Source organism: Clytia hemisphaerica, unplaced genomic scaffold, assembly GCF_902728285.1.
Source record: "Clytia hemisphaerica strain Z4C2 unplaced genomic scaffold, Clytia hemisphaerica genome assembly, whole genome shotgun sequence".
In the NCBI taxonomy this organism is placed as follows: Eukaryota; Metazoa; Cnidaria; class Hydrozoa; order Leptothecata; family Clytiidae; genus Clytia; species Clytia hemisphaerica.
The window spans coordinates 2,257,942-2,277,806 of record NW_027104338.1 but is presented as its reverse complement, the minus strand read 5'-3'; the positions used below and the strand labels follow the sequence as shown (position 1 = coordinate 2,277,806).

At 36.1% G+C, this 19,865-nt stretch overlaps 2 protein-coding genes across 3 annotated transcripts in view; both read left to right on the top strand.

Moving 5' to 3' along the window:
• Positions 1 to 6,842, top strand: part of LOC136817838 (ubiquitin-associated protein 2-like) — a 48,625-nt gene extending 41,783 nt beyond the window's left edge. For both annotated transcript variants that reach the window (XM_067074172.1, XM_067074171.1), the window contains 6 exons: positions 615 to 702; positions 2,442 to 2,498; positions 4,369 to 4,532; positions 4,958 to 5,132; positions 5,589 to 5,641; positions 6,054 to 6,842. In XM_067074172.1, coding sequence (XP_066930273.1) covers positions 615 to 702; positions 2,442 to 2,498; positions 4,369 to 4,532; positions 4,958 to 5,132; positions 5,589 to 5,641; positions 6,054 to 6,308 — 792 coding nt within the window. In that variant the 3' untranslated portion in view covers positions 6,309 to 6,842. The remainder of the gene's footprint in view (positions 1 to 614; positions 703 to 2,441; positions 2,499 to 4,368; positions 4,533 to 4,957; positions 5,133 to 5,588; positions 5,642 to 6,053) is intronic.
• A 4,001-nt stretch (positions 6,843 to 10,843) lies between these two features.
• Positions 10,844 to 17,393, top strand: LOC136817846 (cytochrome b-c1 complex subunit 7-like). Its single transcript, XM_067074180.1, has 3 exons — positions 10,844 to 10,979; positions 16,031 to 16,200; positions 17,232 to 17,393. The coding sequence occupies exons 1-3, from the start codon at positions 10,883 to 10,885 to the stop codon at positions 17,307 to 17,309; spliced, it is 345 nt and encodes a 114-aa protein (XP_066930281.1). The 5' UTR covers positions 10,844 to 10,882; the 3' UTR covers positions 17,310 to 17,393.
• The last annotated feature ends 2,472 nt before the right edge of the window (positions 17,394 to 19,865 follow it).

Below are 19,865 nucleotides of genomic sequence, written 5' to 3'. Positions count from 1 at the left end.
AAATTTCTGATATTAAACTCAAGAATGTGTACTGTTCTTTTCGCTTGCTTTTTAAGATATGATTCTATCAAAATTGCTTTGCTTTGTTTTTATTTCGTTCTTTTACCCCCTTTTTGTAAACTTTTTCCCGGGTGTATTTCTCTATTCACATTCAATAAATTCGTAATGCTGAATAGAGTATTCATATACGAAAGTTCCTATCAAAATAGGTTTCAATACAAAAAAAGTTAGTTGCTATTTTGTCTCTGGGAAAACTTCAATTTTTCAACAAATATTTTTATGACTCACCCCAGTTCCCGAATTTCCCGATAAACAATCGGATTCTTTTGACACTTCGCATTTCATTTTCAATTACATAACGGTTCCTGTTTTGACTCTTTAAATTTTTGTTTTTCATTTTCTTCAAAATTTATACCTAGGTCAATGTTTATTTCCACGTGGCCACATGACGTATGAACCTAACCCGGGTTTTTTTTTTCGTGCTAAATTAAGTAAATTAATGAAAAATCAGGAAACATATGAAAAAAACTTTGAAAAAATTATTGCCTACGTAATTAATGCTTTTATGAAAGTAATATGGTTAAGAAACAAGAAAATTGAAATTTTCATTACAGCCTCAATCACCATACCATTATGATGTTTCAACGATGTATCCAACGCCTACAGCTACTGCTACAAGAGAAGGGATCGCTGGTTATCAAGGTATTCAACGTAAAATAAATATATAAAGCAAAAATTAAAAAAATGTGGTGTTTCCGGAAAACGGCCGGGTGAAAAAAAGATTTTTTCTGACCCGGCCGCAGACTTGATACATTAGGGCTTACTTATATTATTCAGGGCTTACTTCATACTGTTTGTACATAAAAGTCATCAAAAGTTATCAAAAAATAGCAAAAAAAAAGATTTTTTTCCGGCCGGCCGCATGAGAGCTTTTTTCCTTCACCCGCATTCCGGAAACACTACATTTTTTGGACCTACCCCGGTGGGGTGGAGGTCCTATAAATTAACCCATGTTCGTTCGTTCGTTAGTTAGTGTGTTAGTTACCAGCTTTTCTCGAGATTGGCTCATTAGTTTTTTCTGATTTTTGGCACAAAGGTGCATGACCATAAACCCTCGAATGTGACGGAGCCCGATTTTCTAAAAAAAATTTTTTTAGGCAAATTTGGGCCAAAAAAAGGCTTAAAAAACGGGTTTTTTGGACTTTGTGAAAATTGGATCATTAATTTTTTCTGATTTTAGCATGAAAGTAGGGTACAATCATAGTAAAGGATGGCTCAAGCAGATTTTGGCAAAAAAATTTTTTTGGCTCAAAATCGTATTTTTATCTATAAGAACCACTTTTAATAAGAATACATCAATGTTCTTAGCCATATTATTATTATTATTTTTATTAATTTTTTTACGATGAAAATGTCACGGTGGAGGCTAATGATTTGAGGTTTTCTGTAAACACTTTTTTTTTTGGCTGAAAACGAATCTTTATCTATAAGAATCACTATTTATGAGTATATATCAATGTTATTAGCCAAATTGTTTTTTTATTATTATTTTTTCTAACAGAAGAAAATGTCACGGTAGAGTTCGACGGTTTGAGTTTTCTGGAAACCTTATTTATTAAGCTGTGCATTTTTCTGATAGTGGTTTTTATAAAGAAAAGCGCTTAATAGCTTTTTTATTTCTTTTTCAAAAATCTTTTTCAATAGTGTTGATAGTTTCTCTCAATAGATATGCTTTCATTTTCTTTATTTTTTTGTATTTTGACCAGTTATGTCTTATGTGTTTCATTGTTTCAATGTTCACTGATTAGTTTGATAACCAGGTAGGTCCATAAAAGTATCGCTTGTTTATTTTCGCCTAAGCAAAATTTCCCGATTTCGAAAAGTCTACTCATCTTGAAATATATACCTTATTACACGAATATTACTAGTCATTTTATTAACACGAATTGAAAAATTTCTTGTTAATAAAAACCCCCCTTAATTAAAACCAGCCGTGGTGTCCTTGAAAAAGCACATTAGAATCGTGTTAATTTTTTGCGTGTTAATTTCAAGGCCGTTGAATCCTTGCCTATAGTAATATTCGTGTAATAAGGTAGTTATGATTTTGATCATTTCATTTCGTCATAATGCTCTCAATATAATGTATGTGGGCGACTCATCTTACCTAACAATGCTTAAGTCCCTTAGACGAGTTTCCCTTACACTTTTTAGGGACTTAGTGGCCTGAATTTCAGTCTTCATATGTGCTGTCGTTTATACAGTGGAGTCTCCATAACTCGAACAGGGAACACAAATTTGCTTGAGTTAAGGGAATCTCGAGTTATGGAGTAAGGTATATAAGGCATTGCTAACTGAATGGAGCATAAAACTTGTTCGAGTCAAGGAGACGTTCACTGTACTTTATAAATGTGAAGCAAATAAAACTTTTTGCGTCCTTTCAGGCGCAGAAACTAAATTTGCAAGAGCAAGTGGAGATGAGACGACTGGTCTACATCAAGGTAAGGGGAAATTTGATAGTCCTCATGTTATAATTAGATTGAATAGCAAACACAAGTTTGTATTTCTTCAAATGGGCTCTTCCAGAAAAAAATTCGTTCATGGGCGTGGAGGATATATTATTTTTTCAATGATCTACCCCTGGATATTTCGATTTTTCACCCCCTTGACACGCGTTTTACCCCTGGACAAGCATCAAATCGACTCCCTGGACGCTAAAATTTACCCCGTGACATTACAAATTCACCCCGTGGACATGCCAGTTTTCAGGATTTTTTCGATACCCTTGGACAATATATCTTCCACCCCCTATGAAAGGCTTTTTCTGGAAGAGCCCAATAGAAGAATTTAATTCGAGGCTTTTCAATGAAATCGTCTTTTCCTTCCTGTGTTCACGACTCCGAATATATTCATCAATTGATTTTCAATCTAAAATATGAAACGATCTTTCAACGAGAAAGGCTTATAAGCTCTAGTGTAATTAGTCGACTTTCTGCCTATCGTAAGCGAAAAAATGGCAGAAAGTTGCCAGTTGAAATCTATACTTTGAAAAGATTAAAAGAAGTCATTGCGTAAAGGTCAAAAAAGGCCGAGGCATTGGCTTTAGACAGTCAACTCTCTACCCTCATTAATGCACAATTAGAATAGGCAGGGAGAAAATTGATATGTCTAAACTAGAGTTATTATTTCGTTGAGATTGTCAAAATGGTTGAAATTTAGCAAAATCAAAAACATGAACGAAAAAACCGACAAAAAGCAAGAAAAACAATCATTTGAAGAAGCTAAACAAAACCAAACATGCACTCCTACCTCCTGCTCAGATGACGATGACCAAAACCGTCTAAAATGCCGAAAATGCCACCGCATGGTACACTACGAGTGCACACAATTACCGCTTTATCAGCTGCAAATTTTTGCCAACACTTATAACGAACAATATCTATGTCAGAATTGCGTGCGGATAACACGATCTCTAATGAGTAAAATAGGTGAGAACTCGTATCATATGATGCAGAGGGAGATTGAGACGAAGGACGACGTCATTAAAAAGCTCAAAACCAGCTAGCCAAGAACCGCAGCCTTAAGAACGATATCGAAACATCTTAACCCATAAATGGCTGACTTTGAAATAAAAACAAAGCAGATTAAAAGAAGAAATAAGCAAACGACAATTACATAGAGAAAACATCAGAAAAAAAATACGCTGAAATAACTAAGAAACACAGGATAATTTCAAATCAGCAGTGAGAGAACACCAACAAGAAAACAAGAATGAAGAAAGAGACATCGAATCAAGAAAACGAAATATTATTATACATGGAATGGTGGAATTAGAGGTAGACAACAAAGAGAACAACAGGAACAGGACAAAAGATATGAAGGTATACTAGGTAACATTGGCGTTCAAGATATCAAACCGTCCCACCATCGTCGCATTGGACAAAACCAAAAAGGGCTACATTGGCGTCCAATCAAGTTGATCTTAAAAAGTATAGAGGAAAAAGAACGGATAATGCAAAATCTGCATAAGCTGAAACGATTCAATGAAATTGGTGGCTTTCACCATCAACGAAAGAAAAATCATTAAAGATATGTGCCAAAAGGCGAAAAAAATGAATTCAAAAAATGACGATTTCGTTTGGCATGTAAGAGGAAGCCCTAGAACAAACCTTCGCCTAGTTCGAAAATCTAGGACAAAGACCAAAACAACGTCTTCTCTTCTGTCCATATCTTCCGACTGGACGACAGATGAAGAATTAGACAATTTATAAATCTAAAATTATTTCGTAGAGGTCGATAGACCTGTGAAATATGATTCTATGAATAAAAATAAATAAAATCCTCTAACATTTTTCATCCAATATCTTTTAGCTAACGCACACGTAGCAGCAGGCAACATAAACGCCCAACATGCCCAAGCCTATATGAACGCAGCCGGTCAATTACCGTATGGTTTCACGTATGCTTACCAACCCGGTGTGATGCCAGGCCAAGCACCAGGCTTGTACCCAGCTTTCACTACACCAAATGTATATGTAAGTTCAAACCTTTACACAAAACTTATCTCGCACTTTCACGCTCTTTTTCAGTTTGGGGGTACAGTCCACAGATTTCTGTAAAGCCCGAAGGGCTAGATGTCGTGATGGGTAAAGGTGGTCTAAATAGATTACGACGCCCCTCAAAACAACATCACAAATGATGATGGGCTAGATGTCGTGCTTTTAAGCTCTTTCAAGCAAAAAAAAAAAGAATATCGCCAAAATATTGCTGCTATTGTTTTCGAAAACCTGCGGAGCTTCTTATTGGTCAAGAGCTGAAATTCTATTGTAATGTCACGTGACCTAGGCAGGATTTCCTACCTAGCCTCGGCACTTTTCAGCCAAAGCACGACATCTAGTCCTTCGGGTTTTATAAATCTATGGTACAGTTAGCCATAATATCACTCTTTTTTTTTCTCCAGTTGAACCAAGCTGGAGGAGGTAGCAAAGGCGTGGTTGGTACGCAATACCAGTCGCAATATACTCCACAGACCTTCAACAGTGCTAAATATTCAGGTTCTGGAAACCATGATTTCAAAGGGAATTATCACAACAGCTCATCACAGACTACCTTAACAAAGAGTGGAAACCCATCTGGTAAGCAACACTATTTTGTTAACAAATTTCATGTAGTACTTGTAGAAACTTTTGTGTTTATAATTTTTTAGAAATATTTCTAAACCTGGTATTTTTTCTTGATATAGGAAAATGAAATAGAGGGAGGCTAGACCTTTTCATCAATTACTTTACGAACATCACTTGCCTTATTCAAACAATTGCCATAGTGATTATGTTCCTTGAGACATTAAATGATTTTTTATGAACAGAAAGTTTCATAGTTTTAATAAAATCCGCTGGGAGTTAATCACCATGGCAATAAATTCAAAACGAGGCAAGTGATGTTCGTAACGTAATTTATGAAAAGATCTATTCTGAAATTTTCTGGTGTTTTCGGTAGGATATAAGACGTAAGCTTGATTTGTTTCAAGAATTAAAGATCATAAGGCATAATAGTGGAAAAAAATTTTCTTGATGTTTTTTTCTTTTTTTCAGTGAATAGTGGGAACGATAGTGGTCAGAACAATGCCTCCTTCAAAGGGCAAGGGGTGAGTTTTTAAAACGTGTTGAATTTGTATGACCAAGTGTCTTTATTCCCTCGCTCAATGCACTACACTAGGTTGGCACGGAAAGTGTTTTTATCATAATGATTACAATATTTTTCCCTTGGACATTTCGATCCCCCCGCAAATTCACCCAATAGGCAATAGAGATGGGAGTTTTTCAGTATTTTTTCGATACCACTTGGGCACTATATCTTCCACCAACTGTAACCCAGGTTTTTTCTGGAAAATCCAAATGAAATGATTTTGAGATCTCCTAAGGCATGGATTACAATTTTGTTACAAAAAATAAAACATCCAATGTTTAACTCTAAAACTCTGGTCAAGGTCCGTCCATCTGATTTATCATCTGTTTTAAGAGAATACGAACATTTCACTTCTTCTTCTACCTTTGTAGTATAATGATGGTAAAGCCTTCCTTGGCACGAGTCCATCATCGCAGCCTGGGATGACTTTGCACGGTCAAAACACTCATCTCAACCCGTACTTGTTGGCCCAGCAACAACAGCAGAACAGCCTACTAGCTAGCCAAGTTTCAGCCAATCAGATTGGTCATCAGGGTAGCCATGACAACCGATCTGGATTCAGTGGTAGTCAACAGAAACGGGAAGGGAAAGGATCATATCAATCTTACTGGTCTGGTTCAAGATAAGATGACGTCATCGCTGTCATCTTTGACCTGGTTTCTCGGCATGGAGCATTTGGTCTGGTTTCCACCTGCTTTTATATTATGGATGGGTACCTTTTCAACAAATTCATTCTCTGGACTTGAATTTTTCTATTAATTTAAAGAAAACGAAAAAATTTTTGGGACAGAGTGGATTTTTTTTAACCAGAAAAAAAACATAAGTTGTTGTTGTTATTTACGTGAGAAAGATAGAAAGAGTATTGTTTATTATGAATTTTTTTTGATTTTTTTTGTATACATTTTTTGGAACACATTTTCAAAGTGTCTAATATCTTCGCCCCCGGTTCTGTCTTTATTTTTCTTGTTTTGTTTATACTGAAGAGGAGAACTATCATTCTCGTGTTTTTGTTCTTTTTTTAGTTTTTTTTTGTCATTTTTTCACTAGTAGTGATTGACAAAAGAATATACAGAGATATGACTATATGTATATAGGATTAACCGCCCCAAACCCGCCCACAGGTTCGAAAAGAAAGAAAACACAAAAGAACAACTTCAAAATTCTGTGTTGTTTTTTTTTCTGACCCTTTTTTCTTTTGAAATGTTAACATTATACTGCATTATCGGGTTATTCCAAAAGACTTTAGGAGCAATGCAAAATAGCATCTTTCTCCGACCATTTTTAAAGTGAGGCCTTCATAAATCGAATACACGTGGGAGAATTAATTTTTCTTTGAGTAGTGAAAAGATGAGTCTGAATCGCAGATCTATAGATCTCTATAAGAAACCTTTCTCCACTAGCTAGCGGATAAGCAGATACCTTTGTAAAGATTTGATACATTGAGGCCTGTTTATGAGGGTTTGTTACTAAAGAGGCGAGAAAACTTTGTTTGAAGATATCGTATCAAGAGTCACTTGCATCATGCATCACTTTTTTGCTGTCAGAACAAAGACTTACAAAAAATCATCAAAAAGCGAGAGGAGCTAAGGGCGACTGGAAAACTACCAATTTTTTTTAAGCACCGTCAGCGAACCTTCCCACAATTGATACTTATCGGAGTTTTAGATTTTTCTGAAATAGCGATGCATTGTGGAATTGTTTCGGGGGTATTACTAATGAAGTAGAAGCCAAAGGCTAGAAGTCAATCTCTTTGGTAGGATTTGAAGCCAACAAATCCTACCAAAGTTGCGCGGCCTTGAGCAGCTCGCCTGGTTTTTACACAAATGACAGATTTAAACTAAAATTTACCGCTAAATTTCGAAAAAAATATCAATCGTAAACAAAGGAATTGCTAGATTCAGTCTGTCGTCAAAATAAGGCTTCACTTTTTCTTGCCTGAGAAAGGTTAGAGATTCTACTCTAGCCCTTCGGGCTTTAAACTCAATGGGTATTACAATAGAAATCCCACAATGCATCGATGTTTTGGAAAAGTCAAAAACTCCGATAAGGTCTATTGGATACTTATGATGTCATTTCTATTTCTCTTCCTATGAATTGCAAACCTATGCAAAACTGCATGTTTTATCCGCACATTGGGTCAAAGTTATCTGCTTGCTCGAAACCACCGCCTACATTTTCGCACCCTTTGGCACTCCTGAAGGGTAACTGTACGCATTTTCTACAAATTCTTCAACTAATACACGCTTTTTTTATAAGAATAGTGTACTTTGGATGAGGGCCCGGTCAAGCTTTTCTTAAAGAAATTTCTAAAATTGAGGGTGAAATAATCTTATTGTATTTTTACCTTCTTAGACTTGACTGTTATACAAACACGTGAAATGATCAATTTGAGAGTTTGGGATTTTTGAGTGCACATTGGGAGCTAAAATTATATTTCTGCCTCAAAGTTTCAAATCAAGTCTAACAATATTTTGTACTTGACCCAGTTTTTTCTGTTAACCAAATTCAAAATGACTGTATTCTTATCAAATTTATCTCACCCTACTAGAGGGTATTTTAACGATTTGGCCAATTTTCACCCTGATATTCCTATGGAACAAACGGGAACAAGTAACGGATTTCTATTTCTATTTGATCATTCACAGGAGGTTTACAAAGCCCCGGGGGGGGGGGGGTACTTAGGCAAAAATAGGTGCTGGGTATGTGCGGACGGTAAGGGTCGGATTTTTCACCTTTCAAAGTCTCTCTAAGGGTTACAAAAATCAGGTAATTTCAAAGAAGTCTCTTTAAGGGAGGGAAAAATCACGATTTTTAGAAAAAAAATTTGATTTTGAGAGAAAAAATTACAAAAAAGTCTCATAGTAGAGGGCATTTTGTAAAATCGCTCGACTGTTTTGTTAGAAGCACTTGTTATACATTTTTGGAAAGCTAAGGGGTAGGGGAATCGAAATCAATATGTTTCCAATTTTTTTTCGGACAATTTGGTGTGATTTTCGGACAAATATGACGGTCTCAGGCAAAAATCATAGGGTTAAAAATTAATGAAAATTTTAGCTCGAGAAAACGGAGACCTGTTGTATATTTTTGGAAAGCTCTCAAAAAATTAGGATTAGAGATATATTGCAAGTATAAGTGATTTCAGTACCTAACTCGAGATATTGAGCTTCAAAAAGCGCAAAAACTGGACAAAATAGCTGTTTCTGGCTGAAAAACACGGTTTTCAAGGGTTAATATCTCGAGTTAGGTACAGAAATCACCTATACTTGCAATATATCTCTATAATCTTATTTTTTTGAGAGCTTTCCAAAAATATACAACAGGTCTCCGTTTTCTCGAGCTAAAATTTTCATTAATTTTTAACCCTATGATTTTTGCCTGAGACCGTCATATTTGTCCGAAAATCACACCAAAGTGTCCGAAAAAAATTGGAAACATATTAATTTCGATTCCCCTACCCCTTAGCTTTCCAAAAATGTATAACAAGTGCTTCTAACAAAACAGTCAAGCGATTCCAAAAAATCGAACAAAATTCCCCCTACTATCACTAAGTCACTAAGGGTAGGAAATTTTTGAAAATCAGTGAAAATTTTTCGAAAAAGTCTCTCTAACGTCTAAGGGTCACTTTTTCACTAAAATTTGGTCTCTCTAAGGGTCGGTTTTCGGAGGTCCCGTCCGCACAAACCCCTCATTCACCAACCCTAGTACCCCCCCCCCCCCGGGACAAAGCCTAATCTCGCGAATATAATAATGGATGGATACTACAATCAGGTCATAATATTTGAGAAAAAAGGGAAATCCACCGGGAAGTTTTTGAACCACAATCGATTTGTAAGTGCTCTAAAGTAGGTTGGAAGGGTAGAGTTTTAACTCTGAGTTTTAACATGAGACCTTAGGATCTGAGGATCCAAAAGTTCAAAAATAGTCCAATAAGACTCAGAATATAGCCTGGAAGTCTGCCAACTCCTCCCAAATTGAAATATAGAGGGAGGGCTACTTTGAAATTTTCTTATTTTTGTAACCCCAGAGACTTTGGAAGGTGTAAAAAACCGACCCTTGTTTAATCTCCGCCACAATAATATTGCACACCCTGGCCCGCCCTAAGCTGCACGCATCCCCTCTGATATGATTTGATATAGGGGATGCGTATCGTCTAAAATATTTCTGTCCCAACTTACCCCCGTCTTTTTTTTTTCTTTTTTGATTATGCGTCATAGCAATACAATGACTTCTTTTTTTCTTTGTTCAATGAATGAAAACTGATAATTATGTAAACAATGCCTTTATTTAACATTGCAATGGCTTCCCTCGGGTACCAATTCCAAAAAAACTCCAATCAAATCAAATATTGACCACCTTGTCAGGGGAGACTTTTGAAACTAAATCGACCAACATCCAAGACCATGCCCGTCTCGACATTGCTGCTAGGGGATTTTGGATTCCTGGCCAGAAGGCATTCTTCGACGTAAGGGTTTTCAACCCAATCGCCAAAAAGTTCAGGAATTCCACCTCCAAAGTATGCGATGCAAACGAAAGGGGAAAAAGAACGTTTACAATTCAAGAATCATGAAAGTTGAGCACGGCTCCTTTACCCCCAATTGTTTTCACCGCAATGGGCGGAATGGGGAGAGAAACGAAACATTTTTACAAAAGGCTATCAGAACTTTTATCTGAAAAACGAAACGAGTCCCTTGCCATCACGACAACTTGGTTAAGAAGAAAGATTAACTTTGCCCTCTTGAGTTCGGTTCTCCTGTGCCTCCGTGGCAGCAGAACTCCATGGAGCAAAGATAGTCTTATTCTTCTTCGCTCTCATATAGTTCTAGTGATTCTGAACTTTTGTGTTCCTTCTAGATTTTTGACAAAACTTATTTTATTTAACATATCTAATATTTGGCGTGCCGGGACTGCCTCCGTGCAAAAATTGTGTAGTATATATTTAATATTTGGCGTGCCGGGACTGCCTCCGTGCGAATCAAAAAAAAAAATAAAAAAAATCAAAGATGGCAGAAATTGCTTGGTCCAGGGTTATATAAAGGTCAGTGATTCTGGGGATGCGCGCAGCCTAGGCCCGCCCCGGCCGCCTCCTTAATAAACTTCGGACAAAAAACCGGATTCTTTATTCCGATTCGGATAAACCGGTAAGTAGGTTGCATAAATTCGGACTCACTTTCGATTTCAGTCACAGAAAATTCAAAACAAAATGGCTGCTGTAAAGGCTGGCAACGTTTCTACACTTCAAAAAGCATTCAATGCCTTCAGAGGATGGTATGTTTATGCTGCTGGATACAGACAATTAGGTAAGAAAAACATATTTTTTAATCGCACCAAAACTTTCAGACAGAGTACTATACTGTATAAGGGGTCGTTCATGCAACAAACAAGATTGGGAATTTTTTATTTTATAGTCGTCTGATAGTCTAGGCATCGGCTGGGTTGCTTTGAGAGCCTAAGATTTTAGGGCAATGTTTTTAGTTTTCTGAAGCATATTACATGGAGGAATGTTGTGCACTAAAGTTTCAAAATAACACTTTGTTAAAATTAAAATTACTATTTGTTATAAAAACAGTAGCTGAGTGAGGAGTAGTAGCAGTCAAACTTTAACTCCTATATCAGGATTAGAAACTAGGCTAGTCTTACCTCTTTTATCTTTTCCTTTACAACATTACAATGCTAACAATTTGACACAACACATTTGTACATGCACATTGACAAGGACCCTGTCGACGCACCGGACTTAACGAACACCGGACACGCGAAAGTCCGGTGTAAAATGAGAATTTTTTTTACCACCGGACAATCTCTACACCGGACTTAAGGAAGTCGGATGTCCGGTGTCGGAGAAAGATATTTTTTCCCACCGGACAATCAAAACACCGGACATGACCAGTCCGGTGCGTCCGGTGTTTCTTATTTTTTTGTTTCATAAATGTCCGACGTCCGAAATTCCCTGTATGCAACACCGGACTGACACTGGACTTATTGCGTCCGGTGTAGCGAAAGGATACTTTTTGCCACCGGACAAATACACCGGACAGTCCGGTGCGTCGGCAGGGTCCTCATTGACAAGTATGCGCGTCCGAGTGGCGGAATACTTACGCCCCAACAAACCGCCTCTAGCGCTAAAAGGATACAGGAAAAGTGTGTAATCCGTTATTGGCAGGGGGGGTCAGGGTCCAGGATACCAACCCAGGGCCCAAAAACTTGACTTTTCGAGATTTTAAAGTAGTAGACACCGCCACCCCCTAAATTGGTATCAATACCAACTTGAAAACCCCAGTTTTCTAAAAAAGGGGGGACCCACCCCCTAAAGTCCCCCTAAATTGGTATCGATACCAACATGAAAATCCTGATTTTCTGAAAAAGGGGGGACCCACCCCCCCTAAATTGGTATCGATACAAACTTGAAAATCCCAATTTTTCTGAAAAAGGGGGACCCACCCCTCCCCTAAATTGGCAATCAGTAAAAATGCAAGAAGTTATATGCGTAGGATACTGCATAAAAGGGACGCTAAACAAAATATGTAGATGTTTTTACTCAAAGAACAATTCTTATTAATCACTTATATTATGTACCAGACTCCTGAAAATGGAAACAAGTTTTCTCATTCTAACACAACGTAAATTAAGTTTCTTGAACTAAATTGGCAAAATGTATCAAATTCATAAAACTAGTTAATAAACTGGACTAGATAAAAAACTCATTGTATTAGGCACGCTTAGAGTCTTTGTAAGCCTATACGATGAACATTATGTACATAAAAATTTTATAACAGCTAAAAAAGTTCTAAGATCTGCTAAGACTTGATTCAGTTTGTTCAACTCTAGTTTTGAATGAATTTTGGTTGATTGAAAGGATTGAGTGAGAGCAGCAAAAGTTAAATAAAAATTTAATTTCAATTATAGAAGGAAGAATGCTTTTATTTGGAATCAGGGTATAGTGTAAACAATTCAAATAAGTTTTTATACTTACATTATACAACATTTTAAGTCAGATACCAATTTCAAATTCAGCAAAAATTAAAAAAAAGGGGGACCCACCCCCTCATTTTGGTATCGATATCAACTTAAAGATTCCCTAATTTTCAAAAAAAGGGGGACCCACCCCCTCATTTTGGTATCGATACCAACTTGACTTTTTGAAATTTGAAAAAAAAAATTGACACCACCCCCGGCCCTGAGTTCGGTATCTGGATCCTGACCCCCTGGTTCGATTAGTTTGCTTGTTCGATTGGTTCGACAAGTTAGATGGATGGGTCTGTATTTGTTTCAATCTGTGATCCGTCGCTTAGGTTTTTTCTCATCTTCAATTTACTGAAGAAAGCAGGAATTTGATGCAAGAGTTAGATTGTCAACAAATTGCCGTAAAAAAATAACTGAATAAAAGAAGAACTTAAAATCTTAAATATTTTCATTTTGAAGTTAATATATAGGTGCAAAAAGTGAAATAGAAAAGTTTCATTTTTCATTGCATTACAGTAATTGAAATGGGGGATTTGGAAAATTTTCTATGTTTAGTTTTTTGCACAAACCCCTGTAACTATGGGTGAGCACCCCTTTGCAAAGACGTTGGCTTGAAATTGAAAATGAAACCACTCAAAACGAAAGTAAAAGTGGCTCGTACTTGAAATCCCGCAATCTTGATATACCGTGAGTGGTCCTAAATCCGACAGCCCTGCCTAAATCCGAACCCCCAAATAACTGCTATGAAAAAAATTCTATGTTTACAAACATTTCCTCTCCAAGTTGAACAATAAACTATTACAAGTACTCTCGAAACAAAACATCTGACAAGATGACTATAATGTCAAGATGTCAATTAATATGATCAAAAAAGTGTGATTTGTAAAAATAATTACCTCTATTATTCTGAATCCGTTGCTCAAGTTTAAAACGTCAACAATTTTGTAATGAAAAATATGTTTTGTATAAGAAGCAATTATTGTTTTTGGGTTCAATTGGTTCAGTGTATCAAATCTCTCAGTTTAGTTGACACTTTGGTATCTTCATTGCGCCACAGCAAAAGGTTTGTTTTTATTTTAGTTTATATCTCTGAAAGACCCCATCAGATTTAGGCAGGGCTGTCGGATTTAGGACCACTCACGGTACGAGTTTAAGTCTATACTGAGTAGGGTGGCCAAAGGGTCGCACCTCACATGGTAACAAACTTGCAATTTTATTGAAATAAAGTTTGGGGTGAAATATCAAAAAACATCAATACCTTTGGAAAGAAAAGAGTTATTTAGATGCAGTTTTTTATTTGTTTCCCTTATAATTTCTGATTGATTTAAAAAAAGAAAGAAAAGATTTGAATAATTAAAAAAAATAGCTGCTTGCATATAAAATGACATTAATGGCGAAAAGGTCTATAGAAACATACCATGAGATTAGGTAACTTGCATCAGTGGAGGGAAATTTGCATAGTCATCATCAAATTCCTGACCAATCAAAGCTGTAAAATTTCAAAACAAATGTACTGGTTCAAGAACTACACAGCTCTACTCGAACCATTTTCTCATTTTTCTGCGTGAGTATATTTGGCGAGTTACTTGCCGACAAAATTGCAGGTACATAAGATTGGTTAGATGATAAAAAATCATATTCTATCATATTTTTGTACATGTCATTCATTTGAGGAACATGCATGTTAGCCTTCACTGATGCAAGTTACCTGATCTCACAGTACCTGATCAACACAACCAAACCTTCTGTCTTGCGTTTGCTCTTTCCTTCCCAACAACTTTCGCTTTTGTAGTAGGTTTTAAAATTTAGAAGTAATGAACCTCTTGTAGCTTTATCTAAAAAAATCTTGTTCAAAAACTTCTGTCAGGTTCCATTCTGTATGCTTTTAATCCACATGGTGAACCGGTTTCCCTGATTTCCCGGTAATTAAAATTTGGAACATTCCTGTGGGTGTACCACCATCACAAAATATTGTGTACTGTATTTTAACACTCATGTAATATGACACAAATATGGGCTCTTTCAGAAAAAATTTGAATATGGGGGAAAAGGATATAATATTTGGAAATTTACCCCCAGACATTGTGACTTTTGACCCCCTGACCAGCAGGTGTAACCCCACAGACAAGCATCAGTTGACCCCCTGGACATTCAAAATAACCCTCAAACAGAATAAAGTTACCCAAAGATAGAGAAAGTTTAAACCCTGATGAGGCAAATTTTGTAGATTTTTTCACTACCCCCTGACACTATATCCTCCACCCCCATGTACAGACATTTTCTGGAAGAGCCAATACCAAATTTGATTCTCTTTTGCTCGTATTTTAACTTTTCACAATAGAAGGGAACTATTTACAAATAATTTTCTTAAACGAGCGTTGAATCACAATTGAAATATTTGATAATGTCATAATCAATGCCGTACATAATTTGTCAACCTCCTTTTCATTGGATAAATACCACTAAAATATTATAAGAAAAGTAAACATAAATTTATCGCCTTTGAGCACAGCTTAGATAAATGCACCTTTGCTATTCATTATCTATGAATTGAAGCGGGTAATGATTACCGTACAGGCTGATGACAGACAAATGATTTTTTAAGATATTTTCAGTTATAATTCAAGGTATATATATCAATGTTTCGATTTCTCTACCCAGCCCTGTTGCTATGTATGCTTTTCCATTGCTAAGAACTTTGCTTGAAATCGAAAAACGAAACCAAAATATTTTAGCATCGCACTGTCATGCGCATAATCTTGTTAAAATGAAAGGGAGTCCTGACTGTCAGTGGAGGCTAACATGTATAGCCCTCAATTGAATGATCTGGTTGGTCATTAAAATTCAAAGTTAAATCAAAACCTTAATTTCCGAATTGTAAATCTCCTAATCATAAAAGTGATGTCATGCTAAATTATATTTGAAAGCATTTTTGAATTCGAGATTTCATGTCCAGCAGCCATCAAGAAACATCAAAATTCACACCATCTTTAAAATTTATGCCATCCTCTTCAGCTTGGTCTCGCTACATTTTCTATTTTGATTTACATACGCAACTGATTTTTGGCTACTGTGTTGTCAAATTTCAATCTACTATTTTTAATATTGGGGAATGAAAATACTGAAATGGGATTGAATGTGCGAAATTTTTATTTTTATTTTTATTTTTGGTTTCCAAAATAGTGCAGTGAGTTTGGAGAAAAAAACTCCTCAACCTCAGGAAAAAAACTGTAACTTTGGGCAAGCACAAGACATCAGCTTGAAATCAAAAATAAAGACATCTTTTTAGTCTTAGCTGCCTGATAAGACGACCTCAGATTTCAAATTAAGCTCTATACCCCTGTTAAAACTACTTTTAACAGTACTTTAATCTTTTTTATCTACCCAGGCTTGAGAGCTGACGATCTTCGCATGGAAGAAAACCCTGATGTGACAACAGCTATCAGTCGGTTACCCGAAGAGGCACAATATCAACGCATCTTTCGCGTGAAGCGTGCCATGGACCTCTCACTCAAACATCAGCTTCTTCCACGATCAGAATGGACTAAACCCGAAGAGGTAAAAGATTCCTTCTAAAATTGATAAACTGATAGCCTTTAACTTGATCTTTGAGGTAAAGTAAAATGTGACATTATTAGATGAGCCTTTTGTGGAAAATTTCTTAAATTGGATATTACTTTTTAGGGGATTTGTTTTTGAAAAGTCAAATTTAGCTTTAAGGCTTACTTTTGACGAGGTCAAGTGAACTGGACTATGGGCCAGGGTAAACCAGTCCAACATTTCATCCAACATGATTTTCCAATTAAATGTTGGATGAAATGTTTGATGGAAAAACTTGCGTTGGATTGAGCGAAAATCAAGGCCGGGGCAAACCAATTCAACATTTCATCTGACATGACTTGGGAAAAATGAAAATTCGAAAAATAAAGAAAAAAGTACCACCAAACCAATCCAACACGACAAATTACACATTTCAATGAGAGAGCTTCTTTGATCTTGCCGCAAATGTTGGATGAAACTTCATCCAACACCGTCCAAAACGATTTTTTTTTAATTTTCATTTTTTTCCAAAAATCTAAGTTGACGCAAACCGGTCAAACATTTGATCCAACAGCCAGGCATGTTGGATGAAATGTTGGATCGGTTTGCTCTGGCTTTAAGCTGTTGAGGGTTTTGTAAAGTTTTTATTTGAATGCTGTGATTCTATTAGAATGGTTATCATTTACAGAATGAGTCTGTATCAATTTTAAAGGGACATAAAAGTACTGACGAAATTTGTAAACAAACCGTATGCAGCGGGATACAAAATCAAAACAAATGTCACATGTCATAATAGAAAATCAAAACAAATATGGCTGACTTTGATTGTTTCAATTGTTTTACAAGTTTGTTTTGGACACGTGATTTTAATTGTTCTCTTTAATGATACGTGGTTCGTGCAATGTTTACATTTTACTACTTTTATGTCCCTTTAATTCACTGATTTTTGTTTTAAGATTTCAATTTTGATAAACAGTCCTTCTTCGGTGGACTTAGGTCATTCGATTGTCCAACGAAAATTTTCTTAACCCGATATTCTTTCATTTTAGGACACTCTCTACTTAGCAGACATGATTGAGAAAGCTAAACAAGAACGAAAAGAACGAGAAGAGTGGGATCGAAAGTAAAACACAACCTTCAAAGAATTCACTTTGTATATTATTTTTGTCTAAATTTGATTGCCTTTAAAAAAACCACCATGTTACACTACACGTCTAAAATCTGTTCTATTTTTCTTCCAAGATAGCCCTTATGAAAATATTTTGAGTCCATGCAACGACTGCCTCGTTTTGAAATTATTACCTAGGTGATTAAATCCCTTGACTCTCCAGTGTTATTTTTATAAATAGAGTAATTTTCTTATGAACACCTGGGAATTAATTGCCATTTTGAAAACGAGGGTAAGCGTTGCTTATGACGCAATGGAAAGGTTTATTCTGCTCATTCTATAACAAAACAAAAGGAAATATACTTTTCAAGTAAATAAAAATCGGGTTTTAATCTATCTTTGAAAAAAGTCAGTCGTTTTGGTCATAGTCGTAAAAAGTTCTATATAAGGTTGATTAGCTTAAAAACTAGAAAATTGTCGATAGTCGTGTCTTCTTATATTCAAATATGAATTGGCTGTGTGTAGAATGTGTGTGCCAAACTCTGACCTTGAATCAACTAGCCGGGGAGATTGGAATAAGCGGGGGGGGGGGGGTTGGAAAAAATCTCAAAACTTAATAAGCGGGGAGGGGGTTGGAATAAAAATGTCCTGGGTGGAAAATTTTTGAAAAGGAGGCTAACAGATTGTTTTCAAGTCAACAAAAAATTCTTGATTCAGCGCTTTTTGATAACCGCCTTTCTGGGCGGGCGGATATTTTTGGCGGAACGATATTTCGTGATAAACTTTTAACTCAATTGTGGAGCAATCCCTAGTACTTTGCTACCACCACTAAAGCAAGATGGCTGACGAAAAGTGTCACATGGGAATCCTTTGAATTCCTCGCAAGCTGACAGAAGCATCGATCCCCTCTCAATTTTAAAGAAAAAAGACTAAGCTGAGTAAGCTAGCACCTATATTTTACAATTTTCATTTTTTGTTGTTTTTGTCTGATATGTGTGGCTAAAAAATTTTTAAAGGCTTTTTAAAAGTTTTTCTTCTTTGGTATCTCAAAACAGTCAAAAATATTAATTTTATTAACGGTGATTTCTAAAAAGTATACCCTTTTGATTGCTTCTTTTGAAATATCAATGTTTATGCCTAAGCTTCCGAGTTTCTTTGCACGAGAATTATGGCATTTTGGGATATGCCATAAGATACACAAGAGATTTATATGAATGCCCTGGGGGAGGTGTATAGGTTTACAGGGATGGGTAGTGTCATCTGGCTTAAGACCTTCGGACTCTTCGCGGGTAAAACATTTTTTTAAATTTTCCGGTTTTTTTCAGACCCTTAATGGGACTGAGGTTTAATTTCCTGATTTTTCCAACTTTTACAGGGACTGCCAGGTTCACCCTTAAGGGCGGCACATACTCGTACCCTTCACTTGCCTAATGCTATCCCCCCAGGATTCCAATCAATTTTCTCAAAATTATACTGTATACCGTCAACTACTCTAACTTGGGACGATTGGTCGAAACATGGGACTGGTTGGTATCTGGTCTGTATTTTCACTTACTGTTAAATCTCTTTGATAACAAATTTGTTTTGATAACTCCACCAAGTTTATCAATCATATTTCTTCGTTCCTCTGAGAGTGCGCAGACACTCACGTGTGTTCCACTACGGATTTTTTTCATATTTCCAGATATTTCGATTTTAAAGCCTACTGGGTGCGAAAGAGAAATCGTGTATTTTTTAATACGCCGTTCATTTTGGTGAAATAGTGGCCGAATTTCCGTCCCATGTTTTGTCAGATAGTTCCAAGTTAGAGGGGTTGACGGTATAAGGGAAGCAAAAATCTTGCTTTTATGAAGAAAGTAGTCGGTTAAATCCCTAGGTTAGTAATTATAATCCTATGGTGAAAATACATGTTTTTTTTACGGTTAGTGTAAAACACAGGTCACAGGTCACGGGTTACAGGTCACAGGTCACAACAATATCAAAATATGTTATTTAGAAGACTTAAACGACAAATCTTCAACCCCAATTATTGACAACAAATGACACTTGACTTAAATTATGTAAATAATGATGTTTTCTCAAAGTATGAGGTTTTGTACACCAATTAGCAATAAGATATTCCTCATGCATGATAGGATACTGACGCTGCAAGTGGATATAGATTGACAGGTTTTGAAGACAACAAATACTCCAAGAGAGCTGTGTTAGAAATATGAAAATAGTGAAGTCATTTTATCAAAAATACAAAGCAGGGGATAAAAATATTGAAACGTTTATAAAATATAATCCCATTGACGCTATTCTTATCAATTCTTGTTATCATACCCAAGGTGATGTATGAGATAAAATGAGATATGACATAGTGATTGTGAAATAGCTATTTTCCTGTTAGATGGCTATTTAAAGCAAAAGGTGAGATCAATATTTTTTTAATATGTATTCTTTGTATTATAACATACGTATATCTCAATGTTATAGATGTAATATATAATACAAGTATTAATTACAGGTCTGTGTTGTACACGGCATTAAACGCGAAATCACGTGGTAAGCATGTGGGTAGATTTTCGAAAGC